We start from the raw sequence: 19,226 nt of genomic DNA, 5'->3' as shown, positions 1-19,226 counted from the left end.
GTGTACCTGGGGGGCATTGATTTCATGTTGCTCTCTGGTTCCTCAAAGACGTTGGGGCAGGCGTCAGGGGTGACTGAAATGTAGGGTGCAGGAACAGATGTTGAGCGCAGATATCTCATCTCGTCTTGGAAGAGGTTATCGTCATGGTAGACGCCAAAGTTTTCAGTGTGTTGCCTGAGAGACAAAAAAAGGGAGTATGAGAAGGTGCAATCGTAACAGGAGCGCGTTACTGCGGGTGTTTTCTTATCTACGGAAGGAAACCTGTTAGCTACCTCGCTAGTGTCTGAAGATAGAGGCAGCCCATTTTGTTGGGGAGTTCATCTGACACGCCCTCTTTGAGGCTGGGCAGCAGCTGGGAGTGCAGAGGCCGGGGAGGGTGGTGGCACAGCATGCTGGGCTCAGCAGCGCTACTGAGCGACAGCAAGAACAAGGCGTTTGCACGGATCACCTGGTGGGCCTCCATGGTGGGCAGCGCCCTCGGAGTCTTCACCTGAAGAGGTTTTTTCCTGGACTGTTTCACCTGCCCAAATAAAACAAGGGATTGCTTTGGATTGACCTAAAAGAAGTCAACGCGATGCAGAAAGTCCTGTGGGCCACCTTTTCCCTGGCAGCCGTCTGTTTCTCTCGCAGGTATTTCTCCCGACAGCGATCGCACACCAGGTACCAGGTGCTGCCTCCGATGCCTCCATCGCCACAGTTCCCAGCCCAGCCACCACAGAAGTGGCCAATGCTGTTGTAGCCTTGACCTCCAGCGTAGCGACCACAACCTGCCAGAGACATAGCAAGGTGGGCATGCTGAAGACCAAAAGTAAATTCTGGGAAGATCTGTTAACTTCCAAGTCAAGTCAAAGTGACAGGATAACTTAATGACAAGTTAGCTTCTTCCAAATAAGGACTGTTTAGCGACAACCTCTTGTACTCATACCTGGGTGAGCCTGTCTCATATGGTAGGTGACAGGGTAAGGGTGCGACTCCCCACAGAGCTCACAGATGGTGTCTTTCTCTGGTCCACCCATGGCGAGATGCGCCATCTCTCCAAACATGTTCCCTCTGGGACGCACCTCTGCCTTCTCCCTCTTCTTCTTATCCTTCTTTGCCTTTTTACCGTCTTTCTCGTGCTCTTTCTTCTTCAGGATGGCACTGGACCCTGGGCTCGGGAAAATCATGTTCTGAGTGGCTGCCTTAATGGTGGCCAGAGAGATGTCCTCCCAGAATGCCACAAGATGCTGTAATGTCAATGGCAAGATTGACTTTGCCCTCAGACAGCCATGGGAAGCCGTCTCGTAGGAAGTGGCATCTCCCTTGCCGTCTTCACACTTCTCTGGCAGTGGAGGCTCTTTTAGCATGGAGAGCACCTTGTTTTTGTTGATGCTGCCCATCTTGGAGATGTCTGGCCCATGTGGAGCAATGTTAAACATGTTCAGTGCAGATGAAATCTCTAAGGAGTGGCGATTCTTTAACTTGTTCTCCTTCTCCTCGGCAGCCTGTCCTCCCAGGGAGCTGCGGATGGGGGCATGCTCTTTGGTCAAATCGGGGTTGAACTTCAGGAAGGAGGAGCAGGCCATGGCATCATGGACAATACCTTCATGCCACAGGAACGCTGCAAAGACTGCTCTTGCACATTCGGCCACAGAGGGCGACATGGCCTGCTTGGCAGGCTCTGTGACCCGTGACGAACTCTCACCTTTGAAAAGAGGCCCCGATTTATCTTTCTTAGGGCGTACGTGCCGACTGGAGGTTTTGCGGCTGACTTTTGGTGAAGAGCGACTCTCTAGTTCCTCTTTGACAGGCGCTTTACCGATGCTAAAATGCACCTTGCCCGATCCTTCCTCAGCGTTACGGACCTCTACATTCTCGTCTTTGGCGTCCTCATTGGAAAGGAGCGCACCAGAAGTGCAGACCTCCACAACTTCACTGTGGAGATTTTCTTGGGTTACGTGTGGAGAAGGAACACGGTTCTCGGCATTACTGATCACTCCTTGGTTTGGATCTTTAGGAGACAGTTTGGGTTTGGGAGATGTCGACCTGCCCCTCAGGGGCTCCGTGAATGGAACCTTCTTTTTCCTCAGAGTGTCTGGGTCCAGAGTGTAAGAATCTGATTTGGACCTCTCTCTGGGGGGATCCAATCGAGCTTTAGATGAAGGGCTCACTTTTGGTGGAAGGTTCTTGTCGTGGTAGGTTGAAGCAGAGTGCTGCGAGGACGTGCTTGAGGGACTAGATCTGCCTGTAGAGGATACGCCTTTCTGTTTCGGAGAGGAGGAGCGAGACCCAGGGTTTGGCGAGTCAGCCCGAAGTCCTGGGGTTCTCCCATCTGCTTTTAGGGCCTGTAGAGTGTTGTGATTGGGTGAGTGGGAGCGGCTGTGAGAGTCAGACTTCAGTTTGGCAGTGTCAGACCGCAGAATAAGAGCTTCATTGGCAGAGAGTCCTCCCTCCCCCGTCTTGGTCCGGCACTGCTCAGATGAGCGGATTCCTCGACTCTCCTGTTTGGGCAAGCGATTTTCCTGCCGGTGTTTGGAGGCTGGGGACGAGGGGCGAGCTCCGGGCATCAGGTTCCCTCTCTCACCTAAACATTAACAATTCAAACAGAGTAAGAATATAAGGACTAGATCATCGGAATCAGTAGAACCGAGTGAAAATTAAATGTAATGTTAAAATGTATGTTAAAATAGAAAGAATGAATGAATACGTCTAAAAGTTGAAGGATTGAAGACATCAAACAAAATAACGTGATATATATTTAAAAAAAGCACTTTTGATTGTTACTATTACTGCATCAGACGGTTCTGATATGGATAAGTATTGCCTGTGAAAAAAACCTTGAAAATGTATTGATTAATAAATATTTATGTTGATTAAAAAAACATCGTTTTTTTACCTCATGATCCATAATATTGTACCGTATTTTCCGGACTATAAGTCACACATTTTTTTCATAGTTTGGCTGGTCCTGCAACTATAAAATATATAATTTGACATGTTTGTAAATGTCAATTCCCATTGGCCGACATGACTAAGGAGTAAACATTGCCGACATGCCGTGAGAGGGCCGGTGTGTGATACTCCTGTAACATTAATTTATAGACAACTGAGAAAGACTGAACATAAATGCCTCCAAAAAAGATAATCCTATTCTGCAGATTACAAGATGCAGGTAGTATAATATGCAGCCAAAAAAGGTAATCTAGCGGCAGAAAGAAAGTTTAGAGAGAGTGAAAAACTTGTGAGGGACTGGTGAAAAGCAGAGGTTACTCTTGCTGCAATGAAGAAAACAAAGAAAGCTAATAGCTAGGTTAAAAGCAAGATAGCCAGAGCTGGAGGAACGAGTCCACAGATGAGTGACTGGAACAAAAATGTTCAAGGGATTCAGTGAAGTGGAATGAGAGCGAGAGTTTGGTAAAATTGCTTTTTAGACTCGTGAGCTTGTGAATTCTGCCTCGTCAGCCTCCCAAGTATGTTCTTTATTCTATTGTTTAGCTGAATAACTGTTAACGCGTTTCGTTAACATACTGGACACTTATTCAGCTGTGGTCGGATTTTGTAAAATAAATTTCCTTGAAAAATGCGACTTTTTTCTTCCTTCATGACATATTTCTTTGGACTAATGCGACTTATCGTTTTGAAATACGGTAATGTTCTACTTTAGCGATATGATTACGCACCCTTTTGCCTGAGAGCAACAGATGACAGAGCAGTGCCATGCCCAGCCACGGACACGCTGCTTTTGTGCACACGCTCACCAGAAGCAAGGCTGCGTGATGAACCATCTACAGCAGACAACAGAGGAGCAGGTAGGAGCAAGGCATGAAATGCAAGGGGGGCACCACAGAGAGATGGACAGAAAGCATCAAGGTGCAATGGCCTGAAGTCAAGAACTTGAAAAGGACAACATGTTAGAGTAGTGGGAAAAAACATGGAGAAACAGAAGTAGAGAAAAAGAGAAATTTCAGCTCTAGGAGCTGTACACGATTACTTTTTGATTTGTGCTCTTTATTATAATCAAAATTTTTGTCTCCACTTCTCTTACATAAATTTTGGCGTGCCTCAATCAGTCAGCTGGGATTTAGAAAAAAGACCAATTAAAAATGTAACAATTTGGGTTTCATGGCAAAACAATTGGAGATTGGAAAATGTAAAAAAGCCAAATTCCAAAGTATATCCATATATATCTATTCAAGTTCAAAATGAAAATGAATTAATGCAAGTGACCCAGAGTGATTGTGAGATGTAATCGTTACTCGTACGGTAAAATGAGTTTAAAAACTATTCATTTATGCAAAAAAAAGAAATTCCTCTGGGACACTTCCCAGGCTCGACATGAAAGAAAAAAGTGCTTCTGAAAAAAGCTGCCATTTTGGCCCAGTATCGTTAACAAACGTACACATTCAAGTTCAAGAGTTAAAAAAGAAATAGCAGCACATTTAATTTCAAACACACGAGCATTCAGAGGCGCATCCTCCTGCACACACAACAGATGCACAACCGAATTGATTGAGTCATTACAAATAAGCAATGCAAATTACACCCCGTGGAATAGGTTTGTGTATTATAAGCCAAGATAAAGTTGATTGATCCTTCGGGGGGGGGGGAAAGTTCACCGTCACATGTCCATTATATATTATCCACACTCTGTACAACTAAAGTGCAGGGAAAAATAAAAACTTTAGGACAGTGTAAACTTCCAAAAGTGTAAATATTAAACGCATCAGCCATGATTCCAGGGACAGGCAGGTTGCAGTGCAGCATTACAGACGGAACAAAGGATCTACGGAAGGGTGGGAGGTGTTTTCCATGATGTCGGACAGCTTGCACAGAGCCCTCCTCTCCCCCCACCACCTCGATAGAGTCCAGGGGAGCAGCCACAGACCGAGCCGGCTCATTATTTGTAATATAACTTAATATAATTAATTATAACCACATAGCTGCTTAACCAGGTTAGAAAAATGTCCGCTTGTTATTTAATGATCGCCAAACCTGCTGTGAGTCAACTACTGTTAAAGCCTTCACAAAAAGAAATGCTGATAAATAAAAATAGAACAAGTGAAGAGAAATAACAATCAAGAGGAGAAGACTGTCAGACTTTAGGGCTTGAAGTCTCACGTTTTCAAAAACAAGTGAAAAAACCTGGAAATAGAATATCTCTTTGTTCTTATTGGATCTTCTTTAGAAGCAAAATCCAGATATTAAATACCAGACGACATGCCTTGTTGAGGATATCTGGCCGGGGCATATGTTGTACATTTGGTACAAACTGTACTGTATCGTGTCACACCACTCCTGGCCATCTCACGCGAACCCACCAGAGACAACAAATATAGAACAGATCAGAAAAGCACAAAGCGAGGAGGAAAAGGCTCAACATCCACACAAGCAAGCACTGTCAGAAAGCAAGACAGACTTACTCAGAAGCTGTGGTTGTGGCTGAGACAGTTGGGAGGGGGATTTTCCGAACACAAACGGGCTGTGGACAAGGGAGGAAGAAGAGGAGGAGGAGGAGGAGGAGGAGGTGGAGGGAGGTTGGGCGGCTTGTTCAAATACGGAGGAGGGAGTTGCTGAGAGGAAAGGCCCAGACTGAATGGAATTCAGAATGGCACTCAACCGGTCACCTGCAAACATGGAGACAGAGGACGGGGGGGAAACTACAGCTTATGCTACGGTTTGAGGTTTTCAAAAGGTGGCGAGGATGACTGCATGTCACTCAGTCATCTCCCAGAACGCAACAAACGTGTGACTGGGACGGATCGTGAGCCAGGAATGGAAAGACCGCTATTGAGATTTTGAGATTCTAAAGCTGACCAGGTTGGATGCGATCTATTTCTGATACCGTCTCACAGCATGATGGATCCATCACTACTGATCCAAACGTTTCCATTTGATGATTCAAATTTGGGCTGAATCGATTCCTCAAAAGAATTCTGTTAAAATGCGGACCGCTATACTCCAAAACTGCCGCATTCTGCGTCATTCATTTATGTATAAAAATGTCGAGTTCTGTATTGCTGGTGAATCTTCATCAAGTCAATTTTTGTTGTGGGTAAACTTCAAGTAGTTAATTAAGGTGAGATGTTCAATATTCAACTAAAACACTGACCGTGCAAAAGATGAATGCTTCTTAAGAGACTAAGGGATTAAAGGGTGAGGTCACACATGGGCCCAGTTGTGGGTGTTACAACCTGCCCAGGGTATCCACAGCTAAATGGAAAACGATGAATGAGCGCATGTCCGTGCACACTGACTGACACTGCAGAGATGTTAGGCATGAAATAACAGTAGACTGAAAGGACAGCGAGCACAAATAAAAGCGGATGGACAGAATCTGCAATTCTGAAGCATGCTGCGTCAGATATACCCCGTGGACGATGAAAATTGTAGATGTCGAGTGAAATTCAGTCGTTTTGGATAAAGGAGAAGTTAGACACGATTTAATTACACATATAAAATATGTTAATATGTTTAGAGATAAATGATGACGGGTCAGAGTCCGACGCGGGGAGATGATCCGTTTAAAAATAAACCGGGGGAAAGGTCAGAGCCGAGATAAACGTCAGTGATCGTTCTCTCAATGGTGAAAAATCAAAAACACTCAGCAGTCAAGGAATATCGATTTTCAGATTCAGCATACATCAAAAGAATGTTGGGCATTGTCTCTTGAAACAAACTCAACCCGGTCTAACCTTTGTTGTTGGAGATGCCATAGTCAAATCCCTGAGCTCCATTGGAGGCTGCAGCTTTGTTGAAGGCCTGCACAGAGAAAGGGCTGGGCGGTGGAGTCTGGGCACCATGCTCCAGCAGTGCTTGTTCTGAGAACAAATTCAACGTTATCCCATTAAATATCACATTCGAGGTTTACATTTTTTCCTCGTGGAACACGTCTCACCATCATCGTGACGAAGGTACTGGTTTCCACCGTGGTCTCTGGCCAGCGACCAGGCTTCTCCCTCATCACTCTCACAGAACTCCACTACACTGTTCCTATCCAGCTGTACCCAGGTCCCCTCTGAGTTGACCACCTAGCGACACACGACACTCTTTATCCACACTCACCACACAAAGAACACCGGCTGCACACACTCCAAAACCTGTCAACATTTTCATATCAGCCCGTCCATTATTAATGCGAAAACAAAACCAAATTCTACCATAGTAAATCAGTAGCATGCAAATATACAATCCATGTGATTGACATCTATAAAATAAACGGCAGCAGATCATACGAGCTTGATTTTGTTGCATCAGCAGACACTGTCGGACAAAACTGAGGTAACGTAAAGGAAAGAAAAACATACTATTACAAAGAGGCAGCTTATTGAAAGGTAAATGCGTGAGGTTGTTTTCCCCTCATTTCCCTTTCCCTTTCTCGGAAAACAGACATAGATGGAAGTATTAGTATTTGCAGGCTGCACCTGTCAGATCCAGACAAGGCATCCCAGTACAGGCTCAGAGAGGAAGCTATTGAAACAGCATGACACACCACAGCAACCAATGACAGGTCGTATCCAGAGAGGGGGGGGGGGGGGGGGTCCACTTATCGACACGCCAAAGACAGTTAGTAGAAGATCGTTAACAATGCAGGGACGATGCAGACAAGGCAAAGAAAGGCTCAGACTTCCACTGAGAAGCCTTGGAGCCGCTGAATACGACACCCTGAAACTGTAAAGGGTTTTAAAGCTGAATGTAAGGAAGTCAGGAAGCGTGCGAGAATGTTGCAGCCACAGGAGCTGGCACCTCAGTGAGTGGAAAGATAAAGAACACACACACACACACACACACCCGGAAGAACTTGATGTATTCCCCATTAGAAAGAGACATTACATTCAAAATCAGTTCAGTCTGGAAACAAAGAGGGAGCTTTCATTTCTGAGAATGGAGGCCAGAATATATCTTCTGCAACTATTACATTACTTAAACTTTATGTACTTGAACCCTGCCACAGAAAACACATTGCATTATTTGGGGTGAGTGCGTACCTCGCCTATGGCCTTGACTTTGTTGCCAAGTACTAACATTCCAATGGGGATACCCCTAAGGTTTGGGCAGCTTCTGATGTTGTGACCAGAGGGGCCGGTCTTCACTACCTTATAAAGCCCCGGGCCGCCGCCCTGCCCTGCCCTGTTCTGCACCAGAATGGGAGGCTCATGGGAAGGGCAGCTGCTCACCTCCTTTGTGTTCTCCTCCGATTGGCCCCTGACCTCCTGCAAGCGGTGCAAATGTGGATTAGAACCCAAATAACAACAACAACAACATCATGCTATGGTAATTTCACGAACAAAATTAGGTTTAACCAAATAAGCATTCCCTACAACGTATGTCGAGATTGATCTTCTTTAAACAGAAAAGATCAGGACACTATAAAACAGGACTCTGTCGAACAAGCTTGAGACTCGATTGGAAGACATTCCAATAGTCTTGTTTAACAATTCCCGAGTTATCAAAAGACACGCAACTGAAAACCTAAACAAACATCCACCATCAGAAGTAGTACCGGTAAGTGAGTATGCGATAATCAATGCCTGATTGTTCAGGTTAGAAATGAATGTAGTGTAAATAAATACATTTGGAAAGTTTCACTGAAGTACTCCTAGGGAATAAAACAGGAATCAACCTCCATTTGAAATTGTAGTTATGCAGTTTAAAGACCAATAGACAATAGTAAAGGTATTTCAATAGTGTGAAGGGATGCATGCTTTTACACATGAGGATGCAGGACTATTTATATATGCACATCACACGCCTCAAAACCTCATGCAACAGTTGGGGCATTAGTGTCTTCAATCCCATGCAAGGTAGTAGTGAAAGAGTAAAACTGCAGAATGTGATCGCCGAGTCTACGGGACAGGAGCCGCTAACATACCGACTGTACGTCGAAAATCAGACTAAACCATGCGTTCATGTCTTATGGCCATCCTATAATATGATATTGTTTGAAAAATACAAAGTCACAAAGGGGTTCAAGAAGACGAGCAGAGGTAACAGATAGATGATAAGCTATGGGGGGGCAGTGAAATGATTTATCCCTTAGACTACTCACCTCTGGCGGGAATATAGTTAAAGGAGTCCACGACAAAAAGCCGATATCATCCCTGACTCCTTGGCTAGCGTTAAAGACATTCTGAGCAAGATTGTGAGAGTCAAGAAACAGTAAATGACTGAAGAGAAGAGAGAAAACAGGATGGGGGGAGACGCTCACGTATTTTTTTGGAAGAACAACAATATATTTCGGCTGAGCTCCCTTGGAATTTCCAGCATCAGAGAATATTTGAGGAGGAGAGGAGGTGAGGATTTGTCAGAGAGTTAAATCTTGGCGCGCTACTATGAAAAGGGCCACGAGGAGCCACAAATATGCGTAAAGCCTGGAAAATGTTTGAACACTTGACAATAAGTGTAACATTTAAAAAAAATTGCAAAATAAACCAAGTTTCAGGGGAAGACAAAGAACTGAAAGATCCCGACACTCCAATGCTGAGCCCTTTTTTTTTTTTTCTTTTTTTTAATCCATGGCCAAGGAGAAACTTCCAAAAAAATTCCCCACTTTGATCGTGTGGTATGTCATGCTGTTCCGACAGAGACCTTCTACGGAAGCTTCCGGGCACTTCAAGAAAACCGATGCGAAGGTGGAATTGTAGCGCGACAGAGCTACAATGTCCCAGTGAAACATTCTGTGGAGCAGCGATTGCTTCATGACAGGAAACCACCGATTATTTAACATCTGCTTGTTCAGATACTTCTGAGCTATGCTGCGTCACAATCTAAATCTGTATAATATGGTGGTTTTTATGGCATGGAGCAAAATGTTACTTTTACATGCTTGCGGTGTGAGAATGAGAAAAGAAAGGTAAACAGCACAGACTGGAATGACACTGCTCCCCAGCCGCTGTTGCTTTTGGCAGTGTTTCAAACTCAGTTTTGCTTAAATAGACATTTCATGCAAGAGAACAGCCCAGCAGGTTAGATGCTGATGAAGTGCGTTGTGGGGAGAGTGTGCCAAACACTGAAGTCCTTTAAAGACCATTATAGTTAGACAACATTTCTTGAGCAATCCCACAAATGAACAGCGCAGGAGGCTCTTGCATTATTCCACGCAGACATACTGCTCAGCAGGCCGCCCACTTACGTCAGCTGGGATCAGTAGGCTCCTACCCAGGTGCTGGTTAAAGGAGAGGCACCAGGCTTCAGTGTACCCATTCATACTGGGAACATACTTCTTTACTGTTTCATCATTGAGCCTCAGCCAAACACCATCATCATTGTGGATCTACGGGAAAACAAGTAACAGAGCGGCGCCACGCTGTCCTGTTACTATGGAAACGGTACCCCTCAGACACTTGTGAGGCTGCAGGAAAGTTCCAAAGTCAATTAGAAGACAGTGAATGAAGGTTCCAGCAGCGTGCAGGTAGGACATCAATAAATGATTTGAATTGCAGTTTACATTTTTTTGATTCCTTTGGGTGGCATCATGATTGAGATCAGGCCTTTCCTGAAGCCTCAAAGTGCTTTGTAAGAGTATGTGGTAAAATAATAATTACTGTAGTTTTCATTTCAAGAGGTAGTAACAGTACTAACAGACAATGCATAAAAGTAATCGGATGACTCAAAACTACAGTACTGAAAAACATGTATCAAGACAAACATTTAAAAGATCAAGAAACTTAAAATTTTAATATGATCAATTTAAAGAAGTAACAAGTAAATATAGTGAAATTATTGCAAATAGTATAACTATACAGCATAGTGCCATAATCTAACTGGAATGTAATTTTCCCGAGTCTAGGATCAATTACCTCATCAATGAAAGTGATATTGCCATTAACGTGCACTGTGCCTATCTGTTCACTCTGCAGGGAGGGGTGACTACGCACTCGCAGGCCTGCACTGTCCTTCGACACAAATTTGCGGACCTGAGAGAAGCAGAAGGGAGATGGAGATTGTTGAGCAGCAGCAAAGCATAGAGAGCGATAAGAAGGCATCAGGAGGAGAAAGAGAAAGCAGGACAAGTGGCTATTTGATCCACATAAAGCCCTCTTCTCTGTCTATGAGGAACATTTCTCAATTCCTTCCATCACTCCCATCATCTTGTACTGGAGAGACTGTTTACAGTAAAAGCTGAACTATGGTGTAAAATCAGTGCAATCTCAGCAAGAAGGTACAATACTATCTATCACTTCACAATACAGTTCAAATCCCAACATTGCTTAGGTTAGCTTTTAGAATAAACATTTAATTTGAAACAAAAATGCATATGATTCTTAAAATGTCTTCCATATAATAATAAAAATTAAAAAACCTCACCTTGCTAGGCTGAGGTTCAGCCTTAGGTTTGACCATCTGTGTGCCAGGCGGTATCATGCCTTTGGGGGGGTCTTTTACTTCAACCTCCAAACCGGCATCTAAAAAAAAAAAAAAAAAAAACACGCACATTTTAAAAGATAGCGATTGCCCTTGCTTTCTCAAGGTCTTTGAGTTTTTAAAGTATCCATTAATCACTGTTCATAGTATAAAACAACTTAGGTCAAAAATCACTTTATGCTATGTCATTTTGTGGGGTAATGGATTTACCCTCGATTCACTGTGGGGTAAATACTTGACACTGACGTACCTATTTCAATGCCATCAATGGTAACATGGATTGTGTAGAGGCCAACTGCTCCTGGAGTCCAGTTAGCACTGTAGGTTCCATCAGTGTTGGCACGAATCAACATGTTCTCACTGGGTCTAAGGTGGGGAGGGGGGGGGGGTTGATCAATCAAGTAGGTTGCAACTCACCCAAAAAAGCTGTTTGGTTTCTACAATACTCGACTTACCTCTTTGGGGTGGGTGAAGCAAAGCGCAGCTCTTCAAATGAGTAGTTTTCATATGCCTAAAATAGTCAAGGTGTATAAATATGAAGGTAACAATAAAAAAAACTCAACCGTTACAGTTTATTACAAATTTATTTACATATTAAAAATTCTAAAGGTAACCAACTTGATGGCCCCTTTGGTAAAAATGTCTGGTTGTTTCTGACAAAAACGACATGTACTGATATATACTATGCATTTTCCGTCTAGGTTACACATTAGTGGACAACAAATCTGAAAATGACAACAACATCCTTCAAAATTGTAACCAGGTGATCTAGTGAGAGAGTTTTAATAAGAGAGTTAAAAAAAGACTGGCCTTCATCATGGTAATAGCAATGTATCGAGCCTCTTTCACAATCATGGGCTCATAGGTGGCTTCCAGCTTGGGGGCTGGTAAACCTCCGAAGGTTAGGTCAGGGCCAGAGGACAAAGGCGAGGAGCTTCCAGGAAGTCGCTGCAGCTTCTTCACATTTTCAGGCTGCACCGACTTCTTCTGTGAAACAGGAACCGCTTTCACCTCCACCTGGAGAACAAGGACCGAGTCTTACAACTGTTGCACTGGAGGAATGTTGAAAACTTCTGCTCTTATCAGAAAGAATATTCTGACCTTCATGTTGGGAACATGCACCACATCTCCATACTGGTCTTTGGTCTGTACGACCACGGTGGCCGGCCACCCACAGCGTATGTCGTCTTTGTTAAGGATCAGGGATGTCTTCTGAGGGTCCGCATAAGAGTCGGGCTGGAGCCACCTGCGTGAATGAAATGAAATGAGAGTGAATTATGTCTAATGATGAGGGAATCTTAAACTGCAGGGGTAAGGTAGGACTTTTCCAGCGCATGGCTCACCGCCCTTAGCGCTATCGTCTGTTTCAAAGTTAATCTCATAATCACCATAAACCACCACCTTTATATTACAGTAATACTGTATTATATCATTGTGTGTGTATCTATCTAGTTTTTTTCATCATTATTAGCGTTGATTTGGGTGTTTTTCGACAGCCGGAACAGATTAAATTGTTTTCAGTTATTTTATATGAGAAAAATGTATTTGACATACGAGTGAGTCGAGTTACGAGCTCGGTCCAGGAATGAATTATACTCATGTCAAGGTATTACTGTATTTCAAATAAAGACATTTAATACTTTGCTCCCATCAGGTAACTCTATATGAAAAATCTGTTCACAGGAGCGGACGTCTCGAGCATTTACCTGGCAAGACGTCCTCCGCTTGACGTCTGTACACAGGTGATGAAGTCCTCAAGAAAGGAGTGCTCATTAGTTTGGAGGTGCAGGGGCAGGTTTCCCTCCAGGGCTTCCAGTATGGTGGGGGAGTGAGACAAGGCCAGGCCCTTCCCCAGGATTCCAGAGTGGGATTTACACACCTGAGTAAAGTCAAAGAAAATCAGAAATTAGAAAAGGAGGGAACAGAATCATTCTCAAGCAAGTACTTCTGAACAAAAACGGATGGTTTACCTGGAGAGAAGCTTCCTCCAGAATCTCAAGATCCTCCTCTAATTCATTACCTCAAATTAAAAAAAATGACAAAAGGTGAACACTTAACTGAAGATCATACATCATTTTAATTAGTTACACGTAACGTTTTTATCCATACCTATAGGGAGGGCCAGGTCTTTCTTCATCAGAGCTGCAGCACACACGCTGCCCAGGTAGGCCAACTCTTTCTCAAGCATGATGAGACCCTGAAATGCCCATAATGCTTTGTTGTCAGGAAGCATTTTTATTGTAACATGTAACATTTCTTATGACTGGACCCATGCACAAAACTTGAATTTGAACTACACAGCATGCAGCGCAGTCCTGAAATCAAGTTTCACAAAACAAACGCCGCTCAAAGAGATAGACGGAAGACTATGCGACAGAATGCACGACTGCGCTCTACCTCATCAGGACCGGGGTTGAACTCGTATCCCACGGCCACACATTTGAAGCCGTAAAAACACGCTTTCTCATCTTTAACGTAATCTGAGGCAGTTTCCAGTGAGAAGAGAACTTCATTTCCTAAGAGCAAGGATGACAAAAAAAAGATGATGATAATTATTGCAAGAAATATCAGAACATATTAATGTACTGGCAAATTACAGAATCCGTGTACATTTCTGTCTGCTCCTCGAGTCACGCTATTCAGCATCCATTTGTGGTGATGGCGTTCTGGTGATGACTTATTGAATTTGTGTCCTTACACATGCACGGTGCTAATACTAAAATGGGTAAACATTTATCATTCGCTAAGTGTTTACCAAACACCTTGCATGAATAAAAAAGCTACTTTTTGTAATTACACTTAGACCAGGGGTTTCCAACCTTTTTTGTTTTATGCCTTGCACCCCTAGAAAACTTTTAATATGTTCTCACACGCCCAATAAAAGCAACATCTCATATAAAGATGAAGAATGCAATTTATCCTAAATTTGAGTAACAAATTTATGTGTGTAAAGGTATTAGCAAAAGTAATAAATAAATACATTTACATGTTTAACCATTAAACATGTAAATGTTTTTATTTATTTTGTTAAATTGCGTAAACCAAGTTTTCGCACGTCAAACAGCTGATATAATCAAATATATATGAAGTGCAACGTCTTTAGCTTATTATACAACAGCCAGAAATGCTCTTAAAGTATTAAATTCTCTATACTAGAAAGCAGAAACTATAAAATAAAATGTGTATCACACCTGTGGCTGGACACTGCATGATTATAATCACTTCAAGACTTGAAAAATCAAACTGCTACTTTAGAAATTCTAGGGAACCTACCTTTTCTGGTACTTAACTAAAATAGAGCGACTCATCTAAATCTACAAATCTCTTGTCCACGAAAAGACTGTTGAATTCTCGCTTACCTGGCAGCACCTGGACAGTGGTTGGCCAGCCCGTGGAACCAGAGAACTTCTTCAGCTCAGTCCAGGTGTTGATGGTGTCGTGGACCAAAGGTTTGCCCCCCAGGCTGGACAGGTGGAGGGTGCGGCTGGGGATGAGCAGGCGCAGAACATCTTCCGGCTGTGCAGTGCCACACTGTGAATCAAATTCAATGGTGGTCCAGCGGACACAGTCTGGAAATGATATCTGAAAAATATATGGGACAGAGCATGATTTAGTCTGGATTCAAATTACATTTCTTCCTTTATCTTTTTCATGTGTATTTTATATGCCAAATAGTTAGCCAGCCAAAGGACACGTTACCTTGGACTGCGTGACACCAGCTTGTTTGTAAGGGTGGTCACTCTCTATTACCGAGTAGTGGTTTGAAGTGGTACAAGCAGATAGGCCCTGCTCAGGCTGGTTGCCAGTCGTGCTGTCTGTTGACTGGTTGGGATTGAAGGTGGGTGGGGCATATTTTTGGTTGAGGGCGGACACAGCTGGTAACAGCTCCTGAACAAGTACAAATACCTCAACGGCCGCCTGGAAAAGGAAGACGAGACCTTTTACCTCAATGCCATATCAACAGAATAAGTCCAGACAAAGGGCTTTGCCACTTACCTTAGGCACAGACGCAGCCACAGGGCCGATGTAGGCCAGGATGAGAGGCAGGAGCATTGAGAACAGACTGGAAGAGCTAAGCAGCTCTGGAATATCATCCACTGAAAAATACACCCAGTTACACATGTAATCAAAATACAATCCAAGCAAATCCATAGGATTTACCAATATGGTTTTACAATGTATAAAAAGATTTCTTATTTACCATCAACGGCAAAAGCTCTGTGAAGTAGGTCCTTCGCAGCTCTGACCACGGCACTGACCACAGACAGTGCTCTGCTGCAGTTCTTGTCCTCCTCATTGGCTTTACTCAGCAGCTGAGACTGGAGATCGCCATCGTACTCGCTCCTGCACACATTGGAAAAAAGACAAGTCAGAAAAAGCAAGCGTTGAGACGCGAGCTGTTATCAAGCGCTGGCTTGTTGTGTACCGGTAGTATAGGATCTGTGGGATCTGGCCTCTGGTCTGGTTGGTCCCATTGCTACTCAAACTGCAAGTGCTGAAGGTGAAGGACACGCCATCAGAGCACTGCACCGTGGTCATTCCTCCGTCTCCATTAGCCGTCCGGCTGCCATAGTTCCGTAATCGGACGGCATACTTTACCCCCTCCTGCCAACACAAGAATTTCATCTCAGTAAGATGACACCTATTAATAAAAACCAGCACACAAATGTATAAGGAAAATAAAGGCGACAACAAAAAAGCCTGAGTATCTCAACAGCAAATCACTTGCATGTATTATTTTATCTAGATCCTGCATACTTTGAGTGGTACAGCCTTGTCCAGGCGAATCTCAGCAATATCACTGGGAGAATCATCAGTGCTGTAGGTCCCCTTCACCAGCTCCAGGGATGTCCATCTGTGAGAATGTGCAGAATCCCCCGTGTGTTCAGTCTGTGCCTGGAATATCAGGGGGAAAAAAGTATTCAAAACAAGACTTCACTAATCAAGTCACATCTGCCAATAGATTAAATATAATGTAATCCACTTACATCATCTGCAAGCACTTCTAGTTCGTACTCATGGATGCCCCCTCCTCCGTAGACGCAGACACCCACCAGAACAACACCGGGCTTGTCCACCGTCAGACAGATAGCATCCGGGGAGCCATTGCCCGTGTTCCAACTCCGGCCCTGGCTTGTTTTGGTGAAACGGTTTGGAGATGCTTTCACAGAGTGGAGTGAGTTCAGCCCATCAACCTAATGAACAAGGACATAATAAGGGATGTAGTCAAACATATCACATTACAACAGAGGGTTGTCTGGCATGTTTGAGAAAGAATACTGTACAGAAAAAAGATTCTACAGAAAAATAATGACAAAAAAAAACATGTTCTACAAAACAAATCCAATCATCTCAAACATATCTGTGCAAGCAGTGGATTTCATGAGCAGAGAAATGTCTCATTTGGATAAAAATAGAAAACAAAAAACTTCCAAAAATTGCATTGCCCGAAATAAACTCTTTGATGTTTTAATAAAACACCACCTGTGACTATTTATATCAGCGTGATGGTTATACAGAGACAGACACAACATCAGACCCCAACCAGGTTCGCAGGGGAGGGAGAGCCGTTTCCATGACGACAGACAGGGGATAACAGTGATGTAGATGTTGGTTGCCGCCCAGTAACAGTCACTATGGCAACAACAATGACTGGGTTTACTTTGCTTTAAAAAGCAATTGTTTAATACAGTGGAACGTCGGTTGTCGAACATAATTCATTCCTTAATACTGTTTGAAAACCAAAGTTATATTTCCCATAAGAAAAAATGGAAACTAGATGAATCTGTTCCATCTCTCTCTGCAAATGGATCTTGGATTTTTCTTTCTCAGAAAGGCCAGACGGTGTGGTGTTGGCATCAAGACGTCATGTACCATCACACTGAGCTCAGGAGCCACTCAGGGCTGTATGTTCGGTCCACTGCCCCTCACTCCGCTCACACATGACTATACTACTCAAGAAAGTTTCAGGGTTAAGTGTGTCTTTAGTCAAAATACAACTAACATTACAGGTTTTTTAACTTGAAAATGGCCTTGAGGCCAAATATTATGTGTTACGTGTTTATTTATGTGGACGCCTGCGTGCTAACTCACCTCAGAGCCCAGGGCGGATGCGGTGAGTTCTGAGACGATGGAGGCCAGCAGACCACAGGTGTTGGACACCAAATGTGGAGAAAAGAGCTCCACCTCCTTCCTCAAACTCTTTCTCACCGGCAGAACGACAATCACCAGCATCTTCTCCAGTACCTCCCGAAAACTGGTCATGCCCATCAGGTTCTCCTCAGTCTAAAGGAGTGAAATTAAAATAAGATTTTTTTAAAAATTCAATTTCAGATTTTCTGAAATTTAATTGAGGATGTAAAGATAAATTAACTTGTTCTCCGTGACTGGGTAAGTAAGGCTACAATTTTAAGATGAAGATACTCACATGACTCAGTTTCTCCATATGAGCCACCAGCAGGGGGAAGCGGTGAGCAAGGGCAGAGTCGTTCTCTGTGCTGACTTGCTTGACAAGTGAACGCAACAGCACTTCCCCGTCATACGCTATGGGCAGGATGGAAGTCAGCTTGACTGAGGTGTTGCACAAAGCTGACATCACAGCCGCCAGCAGACGACTGCTAGATGTTCGGAAATTGGCTTCAGCAATGTCCTAACAGACGGGATCAACACAAATCAGGACTTTTTCAGTTTTCATTAAAGAAAAAGAAATAAATGTAATTAAGGGCTAAGGTGTTAAAACCTGAACACATTTTAAGGAAGGATAAATTGAAAGAAAATATATCTAACTGCTGTATTTTAGGAATCACTAATAAATCAACTGTCAGGAAAATGACATTCACTTATTTTGAGGCTCTTTAGTTTGTCTCTTAGTTTTCTGTTATTTGAAATTGAATGGAATTGGGTTGAAGACTGCTACATGGTAAAATTGACAACTTCTGATAGGGATAACTCTTCCCTAACCTACACTAACGTATAAATAATTTAAGTAGAAAAAAACCAAGGCCTTCCATCCTTCACCTGGTCCAGGCAGTTGAGCAAGTCACAGAGGCAGGCCCACTGCAGAGCTGGGGTTGGGTAGAACGAGTGGAAGCAGGCAGTGAAGGTGTTGTGGCATTCCTGCAGGACGGCTTCCAGCAAGGTTAAAGGCTGGGACAAGTAGCCCTGGGGGTCGTTGTCCAGCTTGGTCAGGCAGTTGTCCGTGCCTTCTGACAGGATCTTCTTCAGCAAGCTGCGCGTCTTTCCTACGCACTCTGCCAGCTTGCTCGACTCGTCCACCACAGCTTTGGTGCTAGCTAGAAAGAAAGAAATACAAAGTGTACAAAGTCGTTATAGTCTTGGTTTCACTCATATCTAGGCCACAGACTGGAAAGGTAAAATAGTAGTAACTGCTATTATATTTGCAAGGCTTTCCTTTTCAAAGAATATGCCAGAATTCTCTTGAATCTCTTATACTCCTACCAGCAATTGGGAAAATCTCACAAATGTAGACTCTTAGTAGGCGGAGGCAGCAAGTGCCAACAAAGCGCAGTCTCTCCAGGTCCAGAAGGGTGGCTGTGTACTGGAAGCCTTTCAGCCCCCGCAGCTCCTCCACACCTAAAACAAGGGTGGTCCAGCTCCAGTGAAGGATGCTCAGCAGAGACTCAAAACACTCCTACAAAGAGACAGAGGAAATCATACGGTAAAACCAACAAATAAAAACACAAGGTCAAGGTGTGCGATTAAGAATTAAGTTCTCACCACTGAGACTGTACGAGCAAATGATCGTTTAAGGATGTGGACCGGTTCACTGGTCTGCGGTTTCCCTTTAGATGCATTGCCATCATTTGAAGGAAGCCTAATGTTAAATTACAAAAAAATAAATGTCATGTAACAATCATAACGCAACA

The 19,226-nt window shown here is 43.6% G+C and overlaps 1 protein-coding gene across 1 annotated transcript in view; it reads right to left on the bottom strand.

Annotated features, from left to right (window-relative positions):
• Positions 1 to 19,226, bottom strand: part of mycbp2 (MYC binding protein 2) — a 50,096-nt gene that overhangs the window by 8,023 nt on the left and 22,847 nt on the right. The window contains exons 29-57 of the mRNA XM_068745927.1: positions 19,078 to 19,174; positions 18,799 to 18,991; positions 18,358 to 18,632; positions 17,768 to 17,989; positions 17,434 to 17,625; positions 16,329 to 16,535; positions 16,099 to 16,236; positions 15,767 to 15,945; positions 15,542 to 15,684; positions 15,337 to 15,437; positions 15,040 to 15,258; positions 14,700 to 14,922; positions 13,738 to 13,856; positions 13,450 to 13,537; positions 13,311 to 13,360; positions 13,047 to 13,219; positions 12,442 to 12,586; positions 12,151 to 12,357; positions 11,796 to 11,851; positions 11,591 to 11,706; positions 11,284 to 11,381; positions 10,776 to 10,892; positions 10,109 to 10,249; positions 6,875 to 7,007; positions 6,672 to 6,797; positions 926 to 2,563; positions 598 to 767; positions 273 to 520; positions 7 to 174 (exon numbers count right to left, since the gene is read on the bottom strand). Of these exons, the coding sequence (XP_068602028.1) occupies positions 7 to 174; positions 273 to 520; positions 598 to 767; positions 926 to 2,563; positions 6,672 to 6,797; positions 6,875 to 7,007; positions 10,109 to 10,249; positions 10,776 to 10,892; positions 11,284 to 11,381; positions 11,591 to 11,706; positions 11,796 to 11,851; positions 12,151 to 12,357; positions 12,442 to 12,586; positions 13,047 to 13,219; positions 13,311 to 13,360; positions 13,450 to 13,537; positions 13,738 to 13,856; positions 14,700 to 14,922; positions 15,040 to 15,258; positions 15,337 to 15,437; positions 15,542 to 15,684; positions 15,767 to 15,945; positions 16,099 to 16,236; positions 16,329 to 16,535; positions 17,434 to 17,625; positions 17,768 to 17,989; positions 18,358 to 18,632; positions 18,799 to 18,991; positions 19,078 to 19,174 (5,982 nt within the window). The remainder of the gene's footprint in view (positions 1 to 6; positions 175 to 272; positions 521 to 597; positions 768 to 925; positions 2,564 to 6,671; positions 6,798 to 6,874; positions 7,008 to 10,108; positions 10,250 to 10,775; positions 10,893 to 11,283; positions 11,382 to 11,590; positions 11,707 to 11,795; positions 11,852 to 12,150; positions 12,358 to 12,441; positions 12,587 to 13,046; positions 13,220 to 13,310; positions 13,361 to 13,449; positions 13,538 to 13,737; positions 13,857 to 14,699; positions 14,923 to 15,039; positions 15,259 to 15,336; positions 15,438 to 15,541; positions 15,685 to 15,766; positions 15,946 to 16,098; positions 16,237 to 16,328; positions 16,536 to 17,433; positions 17,626 to 17,767; positions 17,990 to 18,357; positions 18,633 to 18,798; positions 18,992 to 19,077; positions 19,175 to 19,226) is intronic.

Source organism: Brachionichthys hirsutus, chromosome 12 (assembly GCF_040956055.1).
Source record: "Brachionichthys hirsutus isolate HB-005 chromosome 12, CSIRO-AGI_Bhir_v1, whole genome shotgun sequence".
Lineage (NCBI taxonomy): Eukaryota > Metazoa > Chordata > Actinopteri > Lophiiformes > Brachionichthyidae > Brachionichthys > Brachionichthys hirsutus.
The sequence above is the reverse complement of the archived record's forward strand: the minus strand, read 5'-3'. Positions and strand labels throughout refer to the sequence as shown.